General features: G+C 40.0%; 1 protein-coding gene and 1 long non-coding RNA gene across 3 annotated transcripts in view; both read right to left on the bottom strand.

Moving 5' to 3' along the window:
• Window positions 1–826: 826 nt before the first annotated feature.
• Window positions 827–27,079, bottom strand: part of garre1 (granule associated Rac and RHOG effector 1) — a 40,565-nt gene continuing 14,312 nt past the window's right edge. For both annotated transcript variants that reach the window (XM_085166183.1, XM_085166189.1), the window contains exons 3-14: window positions 16,695–16,907; window positions 15,966–16,106; window positions 15,603–15,698; window positions 15,072–15,233; window positions 14,689–14,847; window positions 10,885–10,982; window positions 9,202–9,327; window positions 7,997–9,117; window positions 6,858–7,023; window positions 4,562–4,699; window positions 3,759–3,834; window positions 827–2,919 (exon numbers count right to left, since the gene is read on the bottom strand). In XM_085166183.1, coding sequence (XP_085022309.1) covers window positions 2,599–2,919; window positions 3,759–3,834; window positions 4,562–4,699; window positions 6,858–7,023; window positions 7,997–9,117; window positions 9,202–9,327; window positions 10,885–10,982; window positions 14,689–14,847; window positions 15,072–15,233; window positions 15,603–15,698; window positions 15,966–16,106; window positions 16,695–16,907 — 2,817 coding nt within the window. In that variant the 3' untranslated portion in view covers window positions 827–2,598. The remainder of the gene's footprint in view (window positions 2,920–3,758; window positions 3,835–4,561; window positions 4,700–6,857; window positions 7,024–7,996; window positions 9,118–9,201; window positions 9,328–10,884; window positions 10,983–14,688; window positions 14,848–15,071; window positions 15,234–15,602; window positions 15,699–15,965; window positions 16,107–16,694; window positions 16,908–27,079) is intronic.
• On the bottom strand, window positions 17,188–27,078 carry LOC146526069 (uncharacterized). The gene is made up of 2 exons (XR_014875088.1): window positions 26,495–27,078; window positions 17,188–26,421 (listed from the first exon to the last, which is right to left on the bottom strand). It is a non-coding gene; the product is annotated as an uncharacterized LOC146526069 (long non-coding RNA).

Genomic DNA, 27,079 nt, shown 5'->3' with positions numbered 1-27,079 from the left:
GCACATCAGGGGTAGGGTTTCACAAGGGCTTGCAGTTACAGTAAACCTGAGGTGTAGAGTTGACATCCACTTAAATGCTTTCAGCAGGAGCATCTTTTATCACTCTGGTTTAGAACACTCCTGCTGTTTTTCTTTCCTCTCTGAGGCCTTGAACTACAACTTGAAAGCTACCACACCTACATATATCCAAGTTACATTATACAGAAACGAACAACACAGGCTACAGTATACCCCCACAAAGTTGCAGTTTTGTTTCAGAGGAAATCTTTGTTTGAGATGGTGAGATATCATTCAGAGGCAGAAAGTAGAGCATTATTCAGCTCTCCTTAATGCATCTCTGGCAGATGGTCCAGCATCACTGCGTGTAGCTTTCTGTATGTTGTTCGTTTTGTTCTTAAAGCCCTAAGATGCCACACAAAAGCATATTTAGGGTTTAAACTAACCTTAAATAAAAAAAAAATTTAAAAAAAGAGGCTTTTTTGAACCATATCCAGAATTTGCAGTTTTTCAAAGGAATGTAACCCCTGCAAATTTTGAGGGTCAACTGTGTCTCGATTAAGAAAGCTTCCTTGTCTTGTTTTGTGTCTTGGACATGCTGCAGAGATATCTTTTGCCTGGCTTAGGAATGGCTGTGTGTTCTCCCCATTTGGCGCTGGAGCACGCAGCTGTGAAGGAGGAGGTCTGTTTAGACTGCTGTCCCTGTAATCCAGGCCCAGATGAAAAGCAGACAATAGGTGAAGTAAGCGGGAGGAAAAAATGAAAACCAGCAAGAGACTTAAATTTATGTTTAAAAAAAAAAACAAAATTTAAAAAAAAAACAACAGCATTTTGAATTGCTAGTTATTTTTATTTATTTTTTGCATTGCTGGTACACTTGGAAAGATTCAGTTGCCAGCTCAAGAGAACAATAAGCAACATAAGCCAAGCAGCCCCCCTTCATATCTTCTATCAGGGCAACATGTTTTTATTATTATTTTTCTCTTTTTTTGTGTTTTTTTTTTAGAAGCCACTAGTAAACCATTTGACACAGCTGAGAAGCTAACAGTTACAGTCCAAGGTCTGTACTGATGTCTTAAAAAAGGCTGCAACAGTTAGGGAGATAACACAGACAAAAAGCAACAAACCCTATATCTTGATTGTGCAAAGCACATTAACTATAAAAAGATATATATTTATATGTATATACAGCAAACAATTCTCTGTAAACATGTTAAGTATGTTAGTTTTCTGAAAACATGGTGTCATTTCATAAATACAGGCAACATTGGCATCCGCAAACATCACAAAAAGATAACATTCTGGGCTTTTAAATACAGCCCACTGCCATAGGAACGGAGGAAACAAGGGCTTGAAAAAACAAAACAACAACAACAAAAAACCCACCCTCGTTACACAATGTTTTAGTGTTTAGCATGGCATATTTGGTAACCTTTATCGATCGATGCTGTAGTTAAACTCTGTAGGAAAAACATGTGCTTTTTTCACATATTGGGAGGTGGAAAATAATGTTTTATGTAATATGTCTGCAGGAATACTAACATACAGTATGGTATAACATGTAAGAAAATACAAAAATAAGATTAATACTGTCAATAATTGTACACAAAAAATATTGTGTTATTAAACAAAGAAGAAACGTTAGGTTTATGGGAGTTAGTGTCAATCTGGAGCCAACAACTGCCAATTAGAGAAGAGGAAATGAAGATGTTCCCTAATGCTCACATCCAATAGGGTGTTTAACTTCATGTTGATCAATAATCTCAGACTGCCTCTCATCTCTTCAGCACCATTCGTCTTCCGAACAACGCTTTGGTTGGAAATAATATTCTGCAAGTGCTATCGATACCAACATGGCACATAGTTACTGCTATAACTCTTAACTCTGGTCAGTTGTTGAAAAAGTAGTGTATTTCTCTCAAATTACACCTCTGCAGTGACTTACTATATTTATGCTGAGCCTGCTCAAAGCCTCTTAATAAAAAGTACTAAATATTTATATTTCAACTTCACTATTTTACAAGCTATGAAACAGTAGATGGTAGCTGTATTCTGGGTCATCTGGCATGAGATTTGGCAGTTACAGCTATGTAGACACAGTATATTTATTACGGGCAAAATGAGAGCATTTTAAGCCCCTGCCCCCTTGTAATACCCTCCTCTACACACACACACACACACACACACACACACACACACACACACACACACACACTTTTAGCTGCAGAAGCAAGTGGGTGACGGCTGTGCACGTCTCCAGCTCTTGTCTGAGGAAATTTCTACTTGACAGACAGAGAAACGACCACCTGACTAACTGCTGCCTGCACGACATGCGCACCTTTCATGGTTAAAACATGGCAGTTTGAAAAACTTCAAAATACATCTTTTTCTGATGGGGATGTCTGACATGGAAAAATATAGATACAAAAAAATGTCGAGCCAGTGTGTATACTTTACGTTGCCTGTGAGGCTTTTGAAATTTTCCAATTCGCTGGGTGTGGAGTGTAATGGCTGTAGCTCGGCCCACTCAGTGGCTCATGTAACAGAGCTACGGGTCCTCTGTGGCACTTCACCGTGGACTCGTTAGACATTAGATCGGGATCAGTACTGGTGAAGGTAGGAGGGTCTGTGCTCATGCTTGACGGGGAAGGATTTAAAGCCCTTGGTCATGGGTTTATGTTGCTGCTGTTGCTGCTGCTGCTGCTGCTGGGTGAACGGAAAACCAGAGGAGATGCCGGTGGAGGGGGGGCAGTCGCTGGCAGTAGACCACACGGGAGACTGGAGCATTGGCATGGAGTCGCCCCACTGGGAAGAAGGAGGGATGTTCATCTGGTACAAGGAAGAGCTGGGATTGGGCATGGTGTTGGTGTGGGTGGAGTGTTGCCACGGTGCTTTGGGAGGCCAAGTTTTAGTTTTGCTGTCCTGTGGAGGAGGCCGGAACATGACCAGTCAACATGCAATCAAAAATAGTAGAAATGGTTAAAGGCGTTTTTGTAATCATCTTCTGCTAACTGTTTCTAAACCTTCCCCACCAGGGGGCAGCATTTCACCAGTGCTCCTGCTATTTTAATTTACAGCCCTACCCCAATCTCCTCAAGAGGTTTTGGCTTTTCCTAGACTGTAATTTTTCTCTCAACAGCCATCTTTTAATGTATATGTGTAAAACACGGATGTAGCTTCTGGGTTTGAGAATGAAGAGGAACTGAACGTGACTTAATCTGACATTTGTGACTTCAGTAAGTTTTTTCCTGGTGACTTTATAATCTCAATCACTACTTTCAGATCATATTAAACAGAATATTAGGCTCATTTTGTAAATCCAGGTAATTCCAAGAGTCAGAAAGGAGGATTTCATGGGAATGTTCACAGCAATCTATTATGCACTTCTGGAGCCAATTCCTACCCTTGCTTGAAAACGCTTCATAACGGGACTTCCCTAACCAATCCATGACGTCACGGTGGCTACATCCACTGTGTGCTACCATTAATGACCTGCCTGGTTATACGGATGTTACACCGACTCATTGCAGAATCCTGTGGTGCAAACAGGTATTGCATAAAAGTATGATCTGGGCGTAGTTCAGCTGATACCTAGATATTTAGGACAAAGTCATAGCAGCTGTTTGTTCACATTCATTTGACACATTTATTATTTTGGGGGAGTTCCTGAACCATTCTTAAACACAGGAATCTATAATTAGTCCAGCGTAAAATAAAATGAAGTGTGACATTTCAATGGCACAGAGGGGTTCAAACTTTACCTGGCTATCGTCGCCAATGTGATGGAGAGGTGGTGAAGGCAGAGTGCACACCTCAGGCTCACCACAACTGTGTTTCCTGAGGACAGAGAAATCTACATTGAACATACTCACAAAGAGTATCTGATGAATGTTAAACTGCATCAGATATATTTACTTAGATAAACACGATGACCTACGGAGCCCTGCAAGGGACATGGGAGAAAAAAAAATTAAGATGAACTTTTGCGAGCAAAAGTTTTGTCAGATCTCGCAAAATAGACTGCATACTTCGCAGGTCACATTTGAAGGCCGGGTCGGTGTATCCTCGTAACCCAACCTATCCCAGAATTCATAGCACGGCCCAGCCAATTCGTTTCCAACAATGGCGGCAGCTACTTAGTTTTACACACAAAATAGGGTCACAAAATAAACTTTTAAGATATTTTGAGGTGTGAATGTAGCTGTGTAAACGTCAAATATCTGCTGTAAAATAAATGTGATGTCATTTATTTATCATGACATCACATATTTGCAAAAGTGCTCCAACGTTTTAGGAGACGTCTGTTACCCACCATCTCGACGCTAACGGGAGGTCGAGGCTCACTACAGCCGGGGGGAACACCGCACTCCCGGCACATTGTGACTCGACCTCCCGGTCAGCTTCGAGCTGGCGGCCTCTGAAGAATGCGGCCAAAACTTTTGCGAGATCTCGCAAAACTTCAGCTTTATTTTTTTTCTCCCATGTCCCTTGCGGGGCTCCGTAATGACCAAACCAGGAAGACAGAACAAGATAAACAACACAAGTGGATGACTTTCAGACTTACCGCCTTTGTTTAACTGCAGCTACCAGGTCTGGCCCAGAAAACATGGAGAACAGACTGTCACCATTGGCTGAAGATGTCTCGTCACTAGAGCTGGCCGAGTCCCCCTGATTGGCTGACCAGCCGCTGTTTACAGCATCACTGTGGGCACAACCAGAGAAGGTGTTAGCAATTTCTCTATTAGTTACTAAAAATTGTGTATAACAAAACCAACGAAATTAGACAACTTAAACATATGAATTTAAAGCCCAGTATCTCTCGGCCTTTATTCAAAGCAAAAGCTGCATAAAAGTGAGATTGCATAACTGCAATGATGGCTTGTTTACTTCTATCTGCTTGCATCTGTGAGCAGGATGGTGTGTCACATGTGGGTGGAATTAAACAAGAGCACCCAGGATAAACATGCTAAATGCCTCACTTATTGCTGATGTTGGACAAATTAAAAACATAATCAAAATATCACATGACACAGTTTGACAGTTTAAAACTATGCCGGTGCCCACGACGATGAAAGCTTTCACATTTCAAAACAAATGTACCATATGTGAAACCCATCAGTATGCTGGTTCTCAAACTACTAAAAGTCAGACATCCCTGCATTGCAAACATACAAACAGGAAAGCACTGATCTGTACTTGTCACTTTTGAGAATCAGCAGGATGCTGCATACTGCTGTCATTTACAGCTTTTGGCTTTAAAATGTGAAGTTGCTGATACATGCATGCTTTGCAATGGCCACAAGGGGGTGACCTTTGTTGGTTGCAAAAAGACTTCCAGTCTCAAAAATCTATGGGGCAGCCCCCTGCCCTGACCTCTGTACACACTTTACTGTTGACTTCACAGGCTCTTGGCTCTGGGAGCATTTATTTATATGTGGTTAAGAGTATATGATTTTGTCAAAGCTACATCAACAGAAGATACTTTATTTTGTATAGTGTATTTCTCTTTTTTTCTAAATGACTTTCTGGATGCTGTTTACATAATTTAAATTAATTGGACAAAACAAACACTTTTAAAAGTCCTCAAAAACACCTTTGTGCTAGTTGCCTCACAGGAGCACTGCCATAATGACAGACACACACACAGAGACAGACTCTCAAAGTGAAAACAATGTCAGGAATGCAACCATGGCTGGCCAATCAAAGGAATGATATCAGCAGAAACAAATGTTTGAGCTAAAAGATGATAACAGCTCCTCAGGCAGATTTATCCAGAGCTTAGGTGTTCCAACAGCACAACCATGATCTGCTAATCTTAAATTCAGAGACATCAACAGCAAGAAGGTTCTTATCTGCCTCAGGCTGTGCACACAGTGGCAGGGGAGAGCAGCTCTGAGATGCTATCTGAAACATGGTCACAACAAACCTTAAAGCCAATCACAAAAATCTTATACATTTTTTTAATTGAATGTTTGATGTTAAGATCTTTACCTATAATAGACCGAGTGTAACTGAATTTTAAGACCAAAACTGACATTTGTTGATTGACTGATTTTCTTTTGCTTTCTGACATAGAAAAAATAAAGAAATGATCTTAACATTTGCTGTCGTTCTTATTACTAGTTTACATGCATGAATGACCTTAACTATGACAAACTATGCAAAGTAAATATTCATAACATGGTTTCTTTTCTTTAATTTCTCATTTATCGGCTTATGAATGCTGACAGAGATAGATTGGCATACAGCTAATACTGACATATAATACTGATCGGTCAGATCCCAACAATAAACAAATGACATGCTTGTAATCAGAAAGCTCAATGGTATCAGTTTCTTTCCATTTATCATTTTTTTAAGTAATACATTTCTACAAAGGTTTGTTTAGGTTCAGTTTTAAATAGAAGCATGGAAGGAAAAGGATGAAAAACATGATGACTTTATTACAATTTATTTATTGATAATTTTTGAGTTAAAATGATAACAGAATACTGTAGAATTCACTTAGACATACCCAAAGTTTTAAAATGTATTTTTTAGTACTGTTGAACCAAAGACCAGCTGTTTTTGAAATAGTAATATACACATATTATAAAATGTAATTTATTTGTAGAATTGGTGTTTTTTAACCAATAACATGAGAGCATTTTAAGAATCTCTGTCACATATAAATGAAACAGCATAGGTTGAATAACTAAAACCATGCGTCATAAAAAGGCCCTTACTCTGATTCTAGTTGAAATAGCTTGGTTGATTGAGGGTCATTATATATCCTTAAACATCCCAATGTGGGACACGTGCTAAAATGTCAACTTGTCTGGCAATGAATGAGTGGTAAAAGCAGATGTATGGGTACCAACCCCTCGTTGAAGTATTCTGGGTGGGACCAGGTCCTGTGCTGCTCATCAGGCATTGGCCAGTTGCTGCGCGTGTTGCTGGGGCGGCGAATGTGCTGTACCTGCCGTTTCTGCTGCATGGCCTGACTGACGCCGGCGACGTAACGTGCAAACTCCGGGTCCGAGCCAACTGCGCGTGGAAAGGGAGGATAAACACAACTATGAGTTTCTGACACCCTCAGCTTTTCTCTTTCGCTCCCTGGAGCTCAATCTATTCAGCCAGACTGTCTACCACAGCAGAAAAATCACAATAGCCTTAAGTCAACTCTGCACAACGGGCCTCGACGCAATCAAAAGAGTGTGCTGCACTGTAAAAAATATAACTGACACAAGCTAAATCACCAACTTACAGTTGTAGCCACAACTTCTCATCCTACCTGACCAATATTGATATCAGGTGTCTTATGTCACCCTTCAGGTTTTAAGAAAAATCTGCTCAATTTAATCAAATTAGAGTGTCTTTTATGCACTGTAGTAATATTTGTCTGGTAGTCGCATCTTTTTTTTGATATCAACTGATGTTTGAAAGCTAATTTTCTTTTATGACACAATTAAGATTTGAATTTAAATTAAAAACTTTTTACAGTCAGCTTGATACCCACTATCATCTTCTTAATGGTTTCAGCTTGATTGTACTGTAGGGAGACTCAGGCCACCCACACCCCTTTCCTGAACATTAGTCTCCAGCTATACCTTTCAAAGTGTTAGAGACACTACTAAGCTTCTCTGAGGTTTTAAAATAATGAAAGTCAGTGCCATCAATGCTGCAGGATTAGCTGAAACTTAACCTAACCCAGCGAAAGAAAACTAAATAAAAGGCTCTTTGGTTTGTTCCCTCATCTCATCACAATCAACATTATTTGTTTATTTAATAAGAACATAGTATGTTCTTATTACCACCACTACCAAAATGCATAATGCAAGTAACAAAAAATGGTGAATTTAGTCAACCTGATTTTTGTGCTCTCAACTTCTTCATATACTGGATGTGAGTGTGTGCCTTCTTTTTAACTTAAAGAGTTGAGCTGTTCTTATATAAATAAATGTTCACTCTGTTTCATATGGATGTAAACTCAGACATGAAACTGTAAGGTAAACATCACCTGCTGGGTCGAAGGGCAATGTGTCCCCCAGGACTCCAAACACTCCCTCACTCTGGTCCCGGTTGGGCCATGTATTGTTACGAGGACCTTGGGGTTTCTGACCCAGCATCTCTGACACGACACTGTCCATGTAGGTGCTGACCAAGCCCAGACTGTACAGGTCTGAGCTCAAGTCTGGCATTCCAGATGATGCCCACTGCCCAATGGGACCTAGGGGTGATAGCCCTGCTGGGGGTCCTTGCGGCGGAGGCTGTTGCCCAGAAGTGCCCAGCCACTTGCTTGCCACTCTTTGTTGTGATAAGACCTGGGGTGGGGTTTGCTGGGGAGGAAGCTGCGGGGGAGGCGCTTGTTGTTGAGTGATGGGCTGCAGGAGGTGCTGGTAGTAGAGGTGCTGGGCCTGTGGGGAGGGCTGCTGAGGTGGTGGAGGAGGGGGTTGCTGCTGCTGCTGGGGCTGTTGTTGCTGTGGGGGAGGCGGCTGTGGATTAGGCTGAGGCTGTTGTTTCTGTACTGGCTGTGAAGGTTGAGGCTGAGGCTGGGGCTGAGGCAGGGTCTGAGCTGGAGGTTGCAGGGCACTGTGAGAGATTGATGAGGTGGCTTGTGAAGGACCACTTGGGGGCTTCAGCTCAGCAGGATTAGCAGAAGCCACAGAGTTCCTCCTCTTGACCAGGGGTGAGGCTTGCTGGGATTTGCCCATGTTGAATCCTGAGAGAAAGTCAATGACATCCTGCATCTCTTGGTCTGTGGGCAAGTTCATCCCCTGGTCTTCAGAAACTGAACCGTTGGCCAGCTGGTTTTGTTGAGTGGAGTCAGAGGTACAAGGCAGGCTGCCCATCTGCAGGATGCTCTGTAGCCTCCCATCACTGTGGCCCAGGCCTTTTGCCTTGTCCTCAGAGTTACTGGTTGTTAGCATGCTGCGAGATGGAGTACTAGGGATGGAAAAACTGCCTCCGCTATTTGAGCTGGATGAGACTTTCTTTGTGAACTTGGAAGTCAGCTTTGATATAGTTTTGGGCAGTCCACTAGAGGTCTTGGAGCTGGTACCTGGAGGCAAGTCTGTGGGGATGCCATAGTCTGGGCTCTCTCTCTGTAGCTGTATCTGAATAGTGGGCAAGGCTTGCTCTCTTTTGTAGACAAGAGAAAAGAAATGTGTGTTAGCTAGTCAAAACATGGAATGAAATAGTTAATCATTACTAACATCTACTCACTTTCTCTCCTTCCACCTGTTGATGTCAAACACCGCTGTGTAAAGCACGTCTACGAGACCAAGTGTCTTCTCTGGGTCCAAGCTTCGCTGGAGTAAGGACATAGTAGCTGGGTCCTCCTTCAAACACCTGAACCCAAAGACACAAACATTCACAACAGGACAGGACAGGATCTGTGAGTCCAACAATATGTCTTACACATAAAGGCTCAGGTGAGATGAATATCTGGCATGTGATATTTATAAACAAGAAAAGATCCCACACTTCCTTTTATTAAAATAAAAAACTCAAACTCATCACAAAACTATGTCGTGTGACATGACACAGAGATTTTAAGAAGAAATACTTCCCCTATTCCCTAAAATAATACTTGCTTTGACTAGTTCGACTTGATTTACAACACACATAATATCAGCACTGCATTAGAGTACATAACTTTAAAAAAAAAGTCAGTTAAATAAAAGCCTCTGAGAAACGCCTTCTTCCAGCACCATTATAAAAGTGCTCTGAATCAAAAACCAGTTTGACTTTTCTAACACCACAAATACCAATGATATGGCTCAGTTTTTAAGTACAGAGCATTTACACAAAATATCTCTTATATACTACCTAAGTATGAAGGCACTAACCAGCATTTCACTGTTTATTAAATATTTTATATCAAACACAATCTCAATTCCTCTTGAGCTTCTGTATAAAACCGTCCAAATCAACAGCATGTGTTGATTTGTTCCATAATACCAACTTCAATTTACTTGCCTTCAATTTTCAACCGTCTCCAACAGTCTAGATTTGTATGTTACTTATCTGTTTACTAAGGGACTGTAAATTCTGCTGTCTGCTCACAAACTCACATAGAAAAGGTTCAGATTGATTTATTACCCAAAGCTCAGTCAGCACATGTGTAGGTGTGCTTGAAAATTTACAGTTGATGCTATAAATTAATAAAGTTGAAGTTCTGCAGTGTAAGAGCAGTTTTTCTTTGTTTGTTTTTTTGTCATGTATTTAAACATCAGTATTGGCCACAGAATTTGTAAAAGATGAATAAAGCTTCTGGCTCTGAAAAGTGAAGCCAACACATTAATACTTTAAACCTGTATTCTTGTTAATAGCCAGCAGGGGGCAACTCCTCTGGCAGCAAAAAGACTTTCTGTTGTAAAGAAGTTTATAAAAAAACAAATAAAAAACAAAAAACAAACTTTCAGCTCTCTTGGTCTGTGATCTCAGTAAACACTTTTCTGATGAATGCAGACTATGCTCATGTCTGTCCCCCGTTTCACAATAAGATCCAGCCCGTCTTTCATCCTGTCTGGTTCCAGGCATCATAACTTGTTTTCAAAAACTAGTGGTTGGCCTCATCAATCTTTTTTTTTTTTTTTTTTTTTTTTTTTAAATAAAATCAGTCTATGGCTGATATTTGCCATCATAAAACCAACTGCCAAACCTTGTTATGATCCAACAATGCAAAATATGATTTTCTGCCATTTTTCAAGTGGTCTTAAACTTTTGATTGCGACTGTACTAAACAGCCCAGGTACCTGTTTTAATTATGATTTCCTGGCAAAAAGGCTGAATAACATGTATACAAACAAAAACAATGAAAAAATGTATACATATTACCTATATGCCACGTTAAAAAAACTCATAAAAACAACTTTTGTGTTGCATTTCTCATGTTGTACTCACCATGTAGAAGGAACCTGGACCACCACCTTGGATCCCTCCAGAGTGATCTGGGGAGCATAGGCCTCCTTGTTCTCAATCTGCGCAGTATCGACAACCACCTGACAGGACACAGAAATACCCTTCTGTTAGCCATCTTAACCTTTCCTGCCATTTCTTTCCATTACTGTGATTTATCTTCTGAAAAAAGGTTGTGCTGGAGTGCTGCTAAGTTATTTTGCTATTTTTTTCCCCACAAAGTTTTTTCTTTTCAAACTGTTGCACCATTTCCCTCTGTATATCTGTAGCTCTCTTAACTTCGGTACAGGACTATCATTAAAATCGAGGTTAAAAACTGACCCAACGTACTCTCGCATCTTCCACCCATCTGCAGTGCAGTGGTCCAATGCACTAGGTTACAAAAACTGAAATGCAAGACCGTCCAAAGTGCTACAAATACCGTGGTGGACGCCAGGTAATGTGACGTCAAACTTGGTGAGTATAAAGACACCAACTCTACAAATCCTGCAGAATACGGACAGATACAATTACAATTTTACCCAGCTGATTAAAACCCTCCTTTACCACCATCTAACGATATCAGAAATTTTCATTCACAGTTTGTCCCCCCAGAAATATCAGTTTAGACAAATTCTTAGCAAATATTATCTTTGTGCTGATATATTCATATCTGCATTTATAATGGCTTCTAAATTAAATTTAAGGTTAAAATGAAGTTAAAGTAAAGAAGATCTTGGAGAAACACCCTTCAGTCAGTGTCAGTGTTGTATAGTTTGTCCACCAGAGGTCACTGCATAACTTCACTGTTGGCACCATTTGAAAAACCAGGCTTAAATGTTTTGATCAACTTCTTCATGCTCCTAAGCGAGCAAATAACTTCATAAGCAACTTCCCTATTAGTGCCATGTTTGGAACCACAAACACAACAATCAGCTGATCTGGGCAGAATTGGGAGGAAAAAAGTAATCCACAAGTTCCTGTAACAAGATTGTTTTTGGCGTAAAGATTTCTCAAGTGCACAGTCATCATCTTAGCAAGGACTCAGAAATAACTACACATGACAAATGTTTAGTAAATCTATGTATAGTTCAAATGTCTGAGAAAAATAAATATAGTGGCTGATATATTGGAATATAGAACTTTTAAAAATCACCAGATATCATCTGAATTGGTCTTGAAAATCCTGTACTGGTCAGGGTCTACATGTCACCAGCTGCTAGCATCTTCTCCTTTCATAGCCCTCCTTTCATGCTCGACCCTTAACTGGTGAAACAAGTTTGCAGTTTCCTCCTTTAGTGAGAACAGTTTTCTTGCCTATTTAGCACTTCTTGCATATTCTTGCTTTTTATTGTGCTTATTTGGAGGTTTGAAGTATTTTAAGTAGCTCCATTTTACCAAACCATCCTTGGAAGCTTGCATAGAGATTCTGGGGACATGTGACCGCTTACGACGTGACATCAACTTGTTGGCCATTTCTGTACGTGCAAGTGAAAAACCTACTAAACATTATGTAGAGGAGACAAACTCTGGCAACTATGAGTAAACAAACAAGTGTATATACACTCTGTCAGATGAAGTAAAACACTTTCATGACAACCCAAAAAGTTGATTCTGTTCATCTGGACGTAGCATTTTTAGTGGGAGAAATGTTTCAACACACATCCAAATGACGTCTTCAGTCTCCACTGAATGCAGGTTTCTTTGACCTTATAAACAATACGTTTGCGTAATGACTGAAACTAGCACCACTGACGAACAATGGGCTGCGAGGTCATTTTCTTGATCATTAATATGCATTTGTCACGACCATTGTCAAAACCCTTAGTTATCCCTTATGTGTCAAGATTATCGGACAGCTGGGATGCATTTTCTCCAAACACCGCATCTCTGTGGGTTTCAAACCCTAAAAAGGCCCAACTTGAGGTACCTGGACAAGATAATAAACTCAAATTGTATTCTTGCATCTTTGCGAGACCCAGGTTTCTCTACGATGCATTCATCAGCGTGTGAATATTAGATAGAAAGCACTTAAGCATAGAAAACAAGCACTTGGGTGAATGAGCTATAAAGCACACCGAGTGCTCAGGTAGAGTAGAAAGCGTTATATAAGAACCAGTCAATTCACCATTTACATGTGGCACTTGCTGTCAGACATGCCTGGGCTTGTCGTGTTGTGTCGGGAAATAAACACATAATGCTGCTACATGACACTTTTATATCAAGTAATAATGTATACCTGTTCTGTCAGAGATAATATGTGTCACAGTTTAGAAATCAAAACTCTATACTTTAAGTTTTCTTGCTTCACATATACAGCAACACACACTGACACAGTCTTAAAAAGCAACCAGACATGACTTACGCTCAAAGAAAATGTCAGTCTAATTTAAGACTTTTTTCCAGGCACGGTATGTTGTGGAAAAATAGTTAGAAGTCAAACGCTAGTTACTGGTACCTCTCATTAATTTCCTACTTAGCAGCAAGAGTTCAAGGTGAGAAAGGTGAATGACTTTAATCAGCAAGTCACAACACACAGGTAAGCCTTCCTGTCTGCTGGGAGTCAAATATATTTGCAAGTTCTTTGAAAGTGGCCTTGGCTCCTTGAGACCTGAGTAGCTGGGTCATAAAGAGGGAGTTAAGGTGGGAGGAGTCTATTTCCTGTATTGCAGGAAATTACCCTATTGTTATTAAAAAGGCAGGTGCATCCTTAAAAAAGGGGGGGGGGCAAACTATGTGAGAACCACACACAGATGCAGTCAGTCGGTCAGATATGTTGAAACACAGACACACACAGAGAAGTAATGCAGCAGAACAGACAAGGTCGTGTTGTTTTAGTGCACTCTGACAGCCATAAAAAAAAGTGAGCAACATTGCCAGGAACACAACAGAAACGGTGCTTCTCACTGTAACTGTCACATTAGTGTAAAGAAAACAGGGAGGAGAAACATTTCTGTGGGAGTCATGTTTGGTGCATTGCATGACAATGAGCATGTGAGTAAATGTGTGGAGAAGATACAATGTGTGCGAGGGTGGGTGTCCATGCTTACTTGCCGCAAGATCTATTTTGGGTTTGGTGGTAATAGGCTCAGATAAGGAGCTAATGCAAAGCGCTCGTTCATCATATAGGGATTGTTTTACAGTTAGCATGGGACTGGACGGGAACAAGCTCTCAGTTTTGACACACAAAGCAGGGCAGACCACACAGAGGAAATAAACACTGAAGTATAAACACACTGGTGTTACTCTGAGGAAAGACTTGCTCTGCCCACAACTCTCCTTTTCAACAGAAGGGTGGGGGAGTTTTGTTTGAATTTCGTCAGACCCGTCCAGACGAGCCTATCCTTCATCCAGATGCTGAAGGAATGCTTCTTCCCTTTTGTCTGTCACTGGTGTTCGTTTACACCTCCTGGCTGCCTCAAAGCAAGCAGACAGATCTGCTCATCTTCAGTACAAGTCATACAAACAATGGGATGCAAGTAGCCAAACCACCAGATACTCAGATGGAGGATTCAGTGGCATGAACCATCAGTGAAAAGGCCTGTTCACACAGGTATTCCACCTTTTATCCACTGTTCTGAGGTACCAACTACACAGTGGATGTTAACAAGACCAGTCATCATTTGGCATAGACGCATAAAATAACTTAAATAAATTACATTTCTGGTGACTTTCTTAAGCATTTAGGAAAACTGAGAAAAATCTAGAGGAATATTTATAATAATAAAAGTCACTTTATTTTTTTTCCATTGATTTTGAAATTCTCACAAACACTACTGAATGGTGCTCTGACCTAACATCTATACTCACCAGACCAGCCTGGGCAAACAGTAGCTGGACAGCTGTCTTGCAAGCTCCTCTCCAACTGGATGGGCAGACCTGGTTTAGGACCTCAGTGACAGGAGAGTCATCTCTGGGTGTCACTCCGTTCTGCCCAAGGGCCTCCTTAATGAGCTGCAGCATCGTGTGCTAAAGAAACAAAACATGGCGGTCCATTACCAAAGCAGCCTATCACAAATATTTGCTGATGTTACAATATAGACACCTGTATTTAAAAAAACCCCCAAAAAACAACAACAACTTGAGACTTCAGGAGCCTGCATATCTGCTAAGGTTATCACTCAAAACACTGAAAAATGTTTTGATGATGAAACAAGAAAACCAACAGAATGTAGACGAGATGAGGATCATACCGTTTTCAATTTGAGGTTTTCAGCTGCTGACTCATTGAAGGACACTCCTTTGAGAAAATGTGAGCCAATTTGCACAGGGATGGTGGGCAGCTCGCACTGAATGGGCTGCGAGGTGGTCTGCATCCTGCCCGCCTGCTGAGCCTCAGCTTCACTGCAACAACCCTATACGACACACGCATGGATATAAACACACAACAGCTAAAACACTCATTACAGCAAAAAACAAAATTAAAAAAAAATAGTAGCGACACAATACAGAGATATGTTCGTAATATTCTTTAATCAACTCCTGTGTCAACACTAAAATGATACAAGTACCATAAAAACAAACTTTATGCTACTGGGAAATTAACAGGCATTAAATCATTGCAAGTATTAGGAACAGTGGACAGCCACCAACTCCAGTCCACAGTGACGGGAGAATTAAGCGAACACGCTACAATAGCAGAAGGGAAGGGAACACACACACAAGCATGGGGAGAGCATGCTACCTTGACATGGAAAGGTTACAATTTGTGATAGTGAACACACCTGTAAGGCTGCCTCCACAGCTTTGGGGTTGAGATGAAAGCCTGCCTTCAGAGCATACTCACTATGACCGAGGCTCTCTAATGCTGCTTTATAAGCCTGGACAGGGAAGAAGAAAATGATCAGTTACTTTAATATGTTACAGTTTTTTATTTCTCCTCTCTTAGAACTGCGGTTTTTTAAGTAATTATATTATAGTTTTATAATATAAGACTTCATCTAGTTCCATTGTATTATTCCATTAAAATGAAAAGAAAACCTCAAAGACCAAAGTCCATTTGATTTTTAAAACATACCTCAGTATATGTCTAACTCTGGAATAACAGCAACTAATTTCCTAGCCTGATCTATACACTCATACTGTACCTGTAAAGCACTGTCAATCTTCATGTTGAGCTCCTTCAGCTGGTGCTCAGGGATGGTTGTGTTGTTGGAGCAAAAGAGTTGCTGAACCTGGATGCCTGCCAGGCAGCCGTCCCGGCCCCTCTCTCTCAGCCTCGCTGTGGCCTGAGGGTACAGCAGCATACAAAAGAGCTCTGGGTCAATTTACAGCAGGAACATCAATGAAATGTGCACTGCAACAAAATCTCACCACAAGCAAGAAGTACTTGAGAATAAATGTATAATGCTAATATAATACTGATAGTTTTCTTTCAATGCTGCAAAAACCCTATCTTGTGTAGCTTCTGAAATATGAGCCCTCTGGTGTCTCCCTCTATCCAGGCTGATTCCCTGCAGGGCTAACACTCTGCATGCCTGAGTTCAACAAATCAATCAACCCACTATTCTCTTCTCTGCTTCACTGTATACAACAAATCTTGAAAAGGTCCTTGGAGACTGATAAGCCTGGAGATCAGTTGGGTCCTCTTACAAAACAGCTTCTTCTACATAGAGATAGGCTTTAAAGAACATAGCAATGCAAGTTTACAGACAAGCTACAGCCTAGAAAAGAGGAAATAGGAAATTTGGACTGGAAATCATAAACTGTTGGCATTTTTCAGGAATGTGTAGCAAGCTGTTTTTTCACCTCACACAGGCAAACCACACATTTCCAAAGCTTAGATCTGGAAAAGTCCTGGGGCTGTGGCTGCATACCTCAGCTGCACCTTTCCATGAGCGGGAAGCTTCTTCCAGCTCTGTAAGGGGCCCAAGGTCAGAGCTTTGGGAGCGGGCATTGGCACAGCGCTCTTGGGCCTGGGCAAGAGCCTCAGCCAGGCAAGACTGAGCCACGGGCTGGACTTTCTGAAGAGCCTGTGATAGAAACTGGAAATGGACCTGCATCACCGTGAGGAAGCACCGACCTAGTACCTGGAAAAAGAACACAGAGATTACAGTTACAACATACCTTAACTCTAAGAGCACTCATTATTTGAATGTAGCTCAGTCAAGATGTTTGAGAAACCAAACAATATGGATGCCCTCAGCATAGAGGTGGAATCCTGTATGTCCACATGCCTCTGGGCTTCGTTATTGTTGATTAAAACAAAACTGCTTGCTGCTTTGTTTGCGCCTTTCTAATGAAGCATTCGTCAAGTAATGACTGGTTGCTTTACCAACAAGTTATTTCTCCATCTAATTTTTTTTTGCATTTGCATTTGCCTGCCTGTTCAACCATAACGTTCCAGGAATTAAGAAGTGTGTCAACTATTTTCTATACACAAAAAAAATGTTGAAAAACATGCCAGTGACAACCATTAAACTGTTTATACACACATACAACAAATGAATACCAGGCAGATTAAAGTCTGCCCTATTAATCTCAAACTTATCCAACAAATAAACTTAAGTTCTCTTTCAGAAACACTTTGCTACCTTATTTCCCATTTGTTTTTTTACACAAACTTAAAAATTGTAATGTGAAAGATGGCAGGACCAAATCTCTATAACCAATACATCAACTTTCAAAATACAACATTTTACCAGATTTTAGCAAACCCAAACTTTACGATAAAGTAAACTTTAGTGATAGATAAATAGATAAGAACATTATAGCAAGGAGAGAAAAATCCACTATTCCACACATGTGGGAAAAGCATGTGCAAAGTTGACAATAATAACTGACATCATTCCACTACAAAGTGTGTCCAAGCAAGTGCTTGCTGAGTTCTGACAAGCTGTTTGTTGTTCAGTTTGCAAAATAAGAGAAATAGGACACCGTGGGTTCGCTACGGTCAAAGGGTTTTCTTTTTCAGATACCTGCTGAAAATATCTCAAGGGATAGGGCTGAGTTCTGAAGTAAGAAATATATAGTTGCTTTATGATGGCAGACAGGAACAACAACAACAACGAAGCCACCTTCATTCTTTAACACAATTCACAGACACCAAAACTAAGACGCACAAATGACTGGAGGCATAAAACCGCCATGACTTTGGAGTTTCATTGGTTTTGTAACAACTACAAAATAGGACATGTTGCCAAATAATTTATCATCTTTGACATGCTCATGAGTTTGGAATTTGCTGCCTCATTCAGTGTTTTGCTTTACCATCTAGTGAATTATAGTGGTTGATGGGCCATTATATCTTGTGATCCTGACAAAAAAAAAATGCATCAAACTAGCTTAGTCTTAAGACACTTGAGCAGATTCCATTTAAATATCAAATGACTCAAGAGTGAAACTTGAGTAACTAAATATAAAATTCAAATGAAATTGATTTTGTTTAACTTTACGATAATTACAGCGGGAACTCAAATGTAGTTCTCGCTGTTATGTGTGGGTACACATTTCATTAACAAGCTTCCAGTCTATTTTTCCATTTTTTCATATGAGGTATTTTTGAAGGCACACTCAATCCTCCATACAAAAGCAGTGCTGGAAAAATTCAAAGACTATGCACTGTGGTATTCCAAGCAGGGCTCATGTTTAACATGCTGGACCTCACAGAAACTGAACAAATTTATATGAGCTCTTCTGACCAGAAATATCCTCTGAATATTCAGGCTTCTTTTCATGTTCTTTTGCAAAGTTTAATTGTGGTTTGTGCAAAAGAGAAAACCTACAAAGAGGCTGTTAAGCAGTGTCTTTTGCAGAGTCTGAGCTGGCACAAACTCTGATTTCCACCAATGAACTGTTTGCTGAGGCGAAAACACACTGAAACATGTGCTTTTATATTTAGACTGAAGAATCATCACACCTTACACCATGAGGCTCTGATTAGTACCAGTTTGAATTTTTCTATACCTCCCAATTACTGATGCAACTCAGTTTCAACTTATTTTAATTGGTCTACATCTTCCTGGCTCATTTTCTATATTAAAAATAAAAATCTGATTGCAAGACTTTTCAGTTCTTCGGGCACTGACTGTATTCTGGGAATCTCATTTAAAATGATAGATGTCAACATGTTTTCTGAGTCAGTGTGCGCATTGGATAAATAAAGTTCTACCACAGCAAGCCTGAGGTAGAACTATAAAATGAGTTTTCTTATAACAAGCATAACAAGTTAGAGAACCTACCTTTTCCGACAATTTTTTAACTACATTTTTTTTAATTACAGTTCAGAGAAAGTAATGCAACTCACTGAACATTCTGAGCCAGGAAAACCCCTGTAAGTATGAAATAAACGTTTTTTTATATAGTGTGCAACAAGCAATATGAAAGCTCACCAAAAGAAAAAGAAAAGAAAACTACCAAAAAAAAACTTTCTCTGTGACTCAGAGTCAGTATCCTGTCTGAAAGTTGATAATGTCAGTATATCATGTGGTTTGTTTAATCTGTTCCTCGTAATGCAACTAAAATAACAACAAGCTGGACTGAAAACAAACAAGACAAGTTCAGAGGAAAACTTGTGGCTCTGAGATATTATATGGCACAGCTCTGCTCTAGACTAAAAAACTAATGTCAGTATGCTAAGATGCTTATATTTACAATGACAATGCATCATCACAGTCTTTGCTTAGTTCTAAATGCTGCCACACTAAAGTAAGTTCTCAATTTTGCAAATACACATTTACATATATACGTTCTGAACAACCCTCATCACAAAGATACATCAATGGGGAACCATGAATATCAGGGAGATGGTGTTGTTATATAAATCAGTTGTGATATTTCAATCTGCTGGTGGTGCAAAGTGAGAAGTCAGAGGAAAAAATAGAATGAGTTAAATTAGACTAAATTAGAATGTCTGGGGGACTTAAATATTTATAGAAAATTCCAAAGCAATCTACTAACAATCTGTTGGATATTTAACTGGGAAACCTTTATGGTAGTACTGGGAAAATCATTACTGGGTCACTGAAATGAGCAACATTTATCCTTTGAGGCCAATAAAAACTGTACAAAAGTCGACAGTGAACTCCAACTTACCAGCAAAAGGTGGAGAAGCCAACACTTCCGTCGCTACAGTCCTCAAAAAGAAATCCATAACTGCAAGTTCATGCCAAAACTCTTAGATCCACTAAACTATGTAGGATAATATGATGCCTATCCCCCTGCCACCTTCAGTCGGAGATCTGATAAATACGGGCTCATTTCCAGGGTACACTACATGAGAAACACCTGTTGTTGCTGTTAAAGCAACTAATCAGAGGTCAATTATTCAATGGAGATATAGTATGTTTGCCAAACAGAAAAATAACATAACAAACACATGCAGCCTGATAATGAGGGCTGAGGTAGATATCACCAGCATATCTTAATGAAGATAACAAAATGAGCACATGCTGACAACAAAATCAAAAACTACTCTGCTACAAAGGCTGCTATAATCAAGCAAAGAAAAAAAAATGAGGACATGGCTAAAGCACAAGATAATGGATAACACATGTGATTGGCTGTGCAGTATCCCACACAGTCATGGAAAATATGAGAAATACTGAGTGTAGCAGAGCCAAGCTGATGCTGGCCTCCCTCAGAACCAAACAAGGCAAATCATGAATCAATCATCAACATTTATACTTCTATTTTCTGAGAACACCTGCACAATCACCACACCAGATCTGGGAGAGTAGAGTTCCTGAAGTCCAGACCTTTTCTGGGTAAAAGGAGAGTGAAGCTATTATAACAACCAGATGCTTACATAGTGGGGTTGCACTGCTGTCTGATCTACAAAAGAAAACAAGCAGCCTACCTCTGTTCATTAATGTCACTGGTCATGCTTTATTTCTTTTTTGCTTTCTCCCTTGCTTTTCACTTCTTTTTTTCCTGTATCTTCCCCCTTACACAATCATTCCTAAGAAACAGCAAGGTCACAATTATCCTGACCCCTACATTTCTCAGAAGTGGCCTATTAGATATTCTAGTATTTCAAAAACTTAAAACAGCTGTTCTGCAGGACTCTAAAGTCATGTGGATGGAACTTCATCAGCTAAATAAGCAGAACAAAATAATCCAATATAATCTCATAGTTTGGTTAAAATGGGGTTCATCTTTAAACGGCACAACAATCAGGCTAAGAGAGATACAGTGGGGCAAAAAAGTATTTAGTCAACCACCGATTGTGCAAGTTCCCCCACTTAAAATGATGACAGAGGTCAGTAATTTGCACCAGAGGTACACTTCAACTGTGAGAGACAGAATGTGAAAAAAAAATCCATGAATTCACATGGTAGGATTTGTAAAGAATTTATTCGTAAATCAGGGTGGAAAATAAGTATTTGGTCACCTCAAACAAGGAAAATCCCTGGCTCTCACAGACCTGTAACGTCTTCTGTAAGAAGCTTTTCTGTCCCCCACTCGTTACCTGTATGAATGGCACCTGTTTGACCTCATCATCTGTATAAAAGACACCTGTCCACAGCCTCAACCAGTCAGACTCCAAACTCCGCCATGGCCAAGACCAAAGAGCTTTCGAAGGACACCAGGAAAAGAATTGTAGACCTGCACCAGACTGGGAAGAGTGAATCTACAATAGGCAAGCAGCTTGGTGTGAAAAAATCAACTGTGGGAGCAATCATCAGAAAATGGAAGACATACAAGACCACTGATAATCTCCCTCGATCTGGGGCTCCACGCAAGATCTCATCCCGTGGGGTCAAAATGATCATGAGAACGGTGAGCAAAGATCCCAGAACCACACGGGGGGACCTGGTGAATGACCTGCAGAGAGCTGGGACCAAAGTAACAAAGGTCACCATCAGTAATACACTACAATGGCAGGGAATCAAATCCCGCAGTGCCAGACGTGTTCCGCTGCTGAAGCCAGTGCATGTCCAGGCCCGTCTGAAGTTTGCCAGAGAGCACATGAATGATACAGCAGAGGATTGGGAGAATGTCATGTGGTCAGATGAAACCAAAGTAGAACTTTTTGGTATAAACTCAACTCGTCGTGTTTGGAGGAAGAAGAATACTGAGTTGCATCCCAAGAACACCATACCTACTGTGAAGCATGGGGGTGGAAACATCATGCTATGGGGCTGTTTTTCTGCCAAGGGGACAGGACGACTGATCCGTGTTAAGGACAGAATGAATGGGGCCAAGTATCGTGAGATTTTGAGGTAAAACCTCCTTCCATCAGTGAGAACTTTGAAGATGAAACGAGGCTGGGTCTTCCAACATGACAATGATCCAAAACACACCGCCCGGGCAACAAAGGAGTGGCTCCGTAAGAAGCATTTGAAAGTCCTGGAGTGGCCTAGCCAGTCTCCGGACCTCAACCCCATAGAAAATCTGTGGCGGGAGTTGAAAGTCCGTGTTGCTCGGCGACAGCCCCAAAACATCACTGCTCTTGAGAAGATCTGCATGGAGGAATGGGCCAAAATACCAGCTACTGTGTGTGCAAACCTGGTAAAGACCTATAGTAAACGTTTGACCTCTGTTATTGCCAACAAAGGTTATGTTACAAAGTATTGAGTTGTATTTTTGTTATTGACCAAATACTTATTTTCCACCCTGATTTACGAATAAATTCTTTACAAATCCTACCATGTGAATTCATGGATTTTTTTTTCACATTCTGTCTCTCACAGTTGAAGTGTACCTCTGGTGCAAATTACTGACCTCTGTCATCATTTTAAGTGGGGGAACTTGCACAATCGGTGGCTGACTAAATACTTTTTTGCCCCACTGTATATAAAGTATTGTGCCGAGCACATATAGAGACATTTTATTTTTTCTTGAAGTCTAATGCTGGGTTCAGAGTAAATATTAGCAGATCTGATGCAATCAGGATGATGTCAGCTGTGAAAATGATAAAAATGGCCATTATGATCTGACAGAAAAAAATACTTCATTTCCAATGCTTTCTCTTAGATTGTCAGATTTGAGCAGAGCGGTCTCCGTTGTGTAAAACGAAAATGATATTGCAGATTAAGCTTGGTCTAACTGTTACATGGAGCGCCAGCCTCTATCATACACACTTCTTTGGTTATTATTGTTTGTTTACACTCTTTATAAATTACTATCGCGCCTTTTCTGAAGAAACACACATGTTGTCAAAAACGGCAAGTATAATTGAATAAAACATGAACGTTGCCATTTCTCTCAGTTGTGAAAAAGCCAAGATTTAATAACTTTATTAACTGCCCAATCTGACATACTGACCATAATAACAATGGATTTTAACTTGGGTGGACTGCCCAAGAATATTTGATAAACATTCAGAAATGTTAAACTTACTTATCTTTTAAATTCATCTGAGAAAGACACCACCCACAACTGATGCCACTTTTATTTTGAAAAGCTTGAAGTGCTACCAAGCTGGCCATCTTGGTGTTGTATTAAACTGCAGGTGGTGACAGTGGACCTTGCTCTGCTTTGGAGACCTGCTATGACCTAGAGGCCACTCTAACCAGAGCCTGCAGCAGAGGTAGCAGATTGCAATGCTCCATCATTTATTTATTACAATCTAATATTTGTAGAGACCTTATAAATCATATAGTTTGCTTTTTTTTTAAGTTAGCTCTTTGATGTTTTAAATCCTGTATTGTTTACATCTGTGTATGCCAGTTTATACTTTTCGTCACACCTTATCAGGGACATCAGATTGTCAGTCTGCTTGCTCTCATACAAACAGATAGAGGACCCACCCTTGGTCAAAAACTCCATGGGGTTATTTTAAACCTTTAATCTGTTTTTGTTTGAACTGGAAACAGAAGGACGCCCAGAAATGTTGTTACACCAACATGTGAGCAGCAGGATATGCCATATTTCGTTACAAACTAACTGTTGCGCATCTGTTTAGGCTGACTGTAGACATTTTTTTTTAATTAAAATCCCGCTCATGAAAGACTGTATGGTGCATGTTGTCCACGTCCCTAGTTTTAACCGTGTTGAAAGGTTTATCCTCAGCGTGTTTTTAACAGTTGAAGACCAAGGTGGTGTTTTTCCAGTGTTTCCATTGTGCACTGAGTTGAGAGTGCTTATTCAGTCGTCTGACTTAAACAGCCATGAAGGTCTTTCTGATTGCGAGGACTTCACCATCTGCCTCTGGTCTTTGCTCTGCGGTTTAAACTTACAAGCTCAGCAAACAGCCTCCAAACAAACCGTGACAATTTCATGCATATTTGGCAGCAGACTCACTTTGACTGCTCAGAAAGCTCTGCTGTGGTTTGGAAAAAGAAGGTTTGTTTTGTAGACCTGGTCTACAAAACAAACCAGGGGGTGAAAAAAGGCCTGGGGGCAAAAAAAAGAAAGAAATAGGAGAAGAAGATGTGAGCGAGGGAAAGAAGGGGGGGGGGGGGGGGGGGGGGGGGCTTCACATACCACAACTCTCCAAAACCAGAAATGCATTTGGTTCTTTTTGAAGACCTCATAATAAATCGAACTGCCAAAAAGCATTCCTCGAGTCATGCATACAAAGGAAAATCCCCTCAACAGTCACAAACACAACACATTGTACAAGACAGACTGAATTAGCTGCAATTATCACGAGCTCGGTCTAAACAAGTCTAATCTGAGTATAGTGAATTCTTTTCTACCAAAGCACACCATGGCCGATAGTAGAGATATTTTGTTAAAAACAATGCAAAACCGAAACACAAACATGAGCCGCAGATGACTCATCACAAACCCGTGCACGTATGCTGTACACTTCCATCTGATAACTCTGGACTTTTCTAAATACTGTCCTAAAATTAAAAAATATTTACTAAAAAAATATACTGGACAGTCTTACTGGATTACTTACCTTAAATATTTTTGTTCACATGGGACATTATACTTCATTTTACACCCATAACATTATTGTGGAGAGTGTTTTCTCTGAGATCAATGTATTTGACACACTGGGGAAAAAAGGCCATTGTAAAGTAAAATATTAGTACGTTTCTCTCAATGTTTTAACAAATGTACCTTTTATGCCTGAGGCTAGACAGCACATGTGAGTGCCAAGCTGTGCGGTCTAAACTTTCACAGACTTGGGCTTCCTCTAATATTCATCTGTGCATATCCAAGACCACAGAGAGTCAGATTTACCGACTGTGGTGCAAAAGTGTTTCCTGTTTTGGGCTCAGCCACATCCACTGAGGTTCTGCAGGCCCTCCAGTGTCTTGGCCGCTGCAATGTAGCAGCTCTCCTACTACATGATAAAGTATTATCATGTAGCATAGATTGAGTAATATCCCCATAATTTTTGCTTTATAGTGTTGTATTTAACTATACAAAGTCATTTGTGGCACACTGCAATGTATGGAAATTTAACTAGTCTTGGTCTAAGTTCTGCCAATATTTGTGTGTAGTCTATAAAAATATCTTTACACAAACCACAAAAACCCCGACTAGATGTATAAACACTGCTACTCTTGCTATTCAGCAATAGAAATACTGATTACTGAGTTACATTAATCATTGATATTTAATTAATACACAACACCTAAGATGCTAAATTGTTACACAGCCACCATCAGGAAGCAGCTCCCCTCATTGTGTTAGGGGAAGTTGTAAAAAAAATAAAATAAAGTAAGATGAATGACAGCCCCAGGAGCCGGTGCAAATCTGCAGTACTCTGATCTAGAAAATGAACAGTTGGATGAGGGCTGTCTCAAAACAAGCTGGTGAATAAGCATTGGCGCAATGTGTAACCACATTCGGATGTTAAGCTGCAAATAAAGAAGGCTGTTGGTGTTACCACTGCTAACATTATACACATACTGCAAATTAATCGGACAGCATGTGTGTGCAATGTTACGAATGATGCATGTAACGGAAATGCCACAAATTTCAGTTAAACGCATTCAAACTACAATGTTACTGACGAATGCGATCAGCCGTTTCAAATGGCTCTCGTATGGATCCAAAATTTTTATGGGAAATCTTAAATTTATCCATTCAAGTTTTTGCTTTCTCTAACTTTTAGTCTACTACTAAGTATAAGTGTTTTCTCCCATGAAATAATTTTGTGTGTACTTGGGTCTGAATGTCCTTGCCACAATGATTTTTTACAGGTTGTTCCACAGGCTCACAAATGTGCATTCAATGCAGGTTAAAGAAGCAGGCACAGTAAACATTAGGAAATATGGGCTTTTTTCTGCTTGGGTGTGGTGCAGAGATTAAGATTCAGTTACTCGATGCTCACAGCACCCTTGAAGACACTATTATGACAACACAATTACAGCAAAATTGAAAACTGGAATTGCGACGATAAATACCTTATTTTCCATAATCAACCGATGATTATTATCCATTACAAACACAAGCACCTGTTTAGTCTTGCCATTTTTTTTAATCATTGTGTCCTGAAAGGTGTAATGCAAGTTATTTAACCTGTGTGCAAGAACCTGGCTTGAGTTGAGAGTTTGTCAAACAGAGCCTAGATTTCATACAAAAAGTTGAACAGGTTTTTATAAGAACTATAGGATTTGTATGCTGTTATTTTTTGGATTGACAGTTTAATTAGTCTCCAATAGACTTCATGTATTTCCTCTTTTGTAGAGTCCTCAACTCTCTTGAGCAGAAACACTGTTTTTATTCAAGATATGATTTGATGATTCTTGCTATGACAAATCTGTCACACCACTGTGTGTGTGTATACATAGCACCGGACTTACAGCAAAAAAATAAAAGACAATGTGGGAGACATACAAAAAGAAGACAGCAAGATAATGACATTAGCAGTGAGCCTTTGGATAACAGTCTACAGACCCTTTACTAAACTTACATAAGGAACACCTCTGCTGCAGCCAGCATTAACCATTGTGCACTTCAACAAATTTAGTGCTGGTGAAAGATGTTGTGACAAAAACTGTTTTTCTTCTCACATCCGCAGTGTTTTTCACACCTCACCCTCAGATCTTGACACCAGCTTAACATTGAGAATTAGAATGTTATTTGAGCCAGGAAACTCTGATTCATGAAGCCAGCATTCTAACAGAGACCAGCTAAGCATCTTAGCACCCTCTCCAGAGTGCATGAATATGATAAAGTATGTCATGGCTAACTTTAGTACCCCAGCTTGTGAGCTTAGTTAACAAAATTTAGACATTGATGTTAAAATTTCTTTGTAGCAGTTTTTTACTGAAGTCAAAACAATCTGACGTTGTCTTTGTGAACCATGTGGACTTTAAAAGTTCACATAGTAAGACTGCGTGTGATTTGGAGA

Source organism: Neolamprologus multifasciatus, chromosome 1, assembly GCF_963576455.1.
Source record: "Neolamprologus multifasciatus chromosome 1, fNeoMul1.2, whole genome shotgun sequence".
NCBI lineage: Eukaryota > Metazoa > Chordata > Actinopteri > Cichliformes > Cichlidae > Neolamprologus > Neolamprologus multifasciatus.
This window is presented reverse-complemented; position numbering and strand designations above follow the sequence as displayed.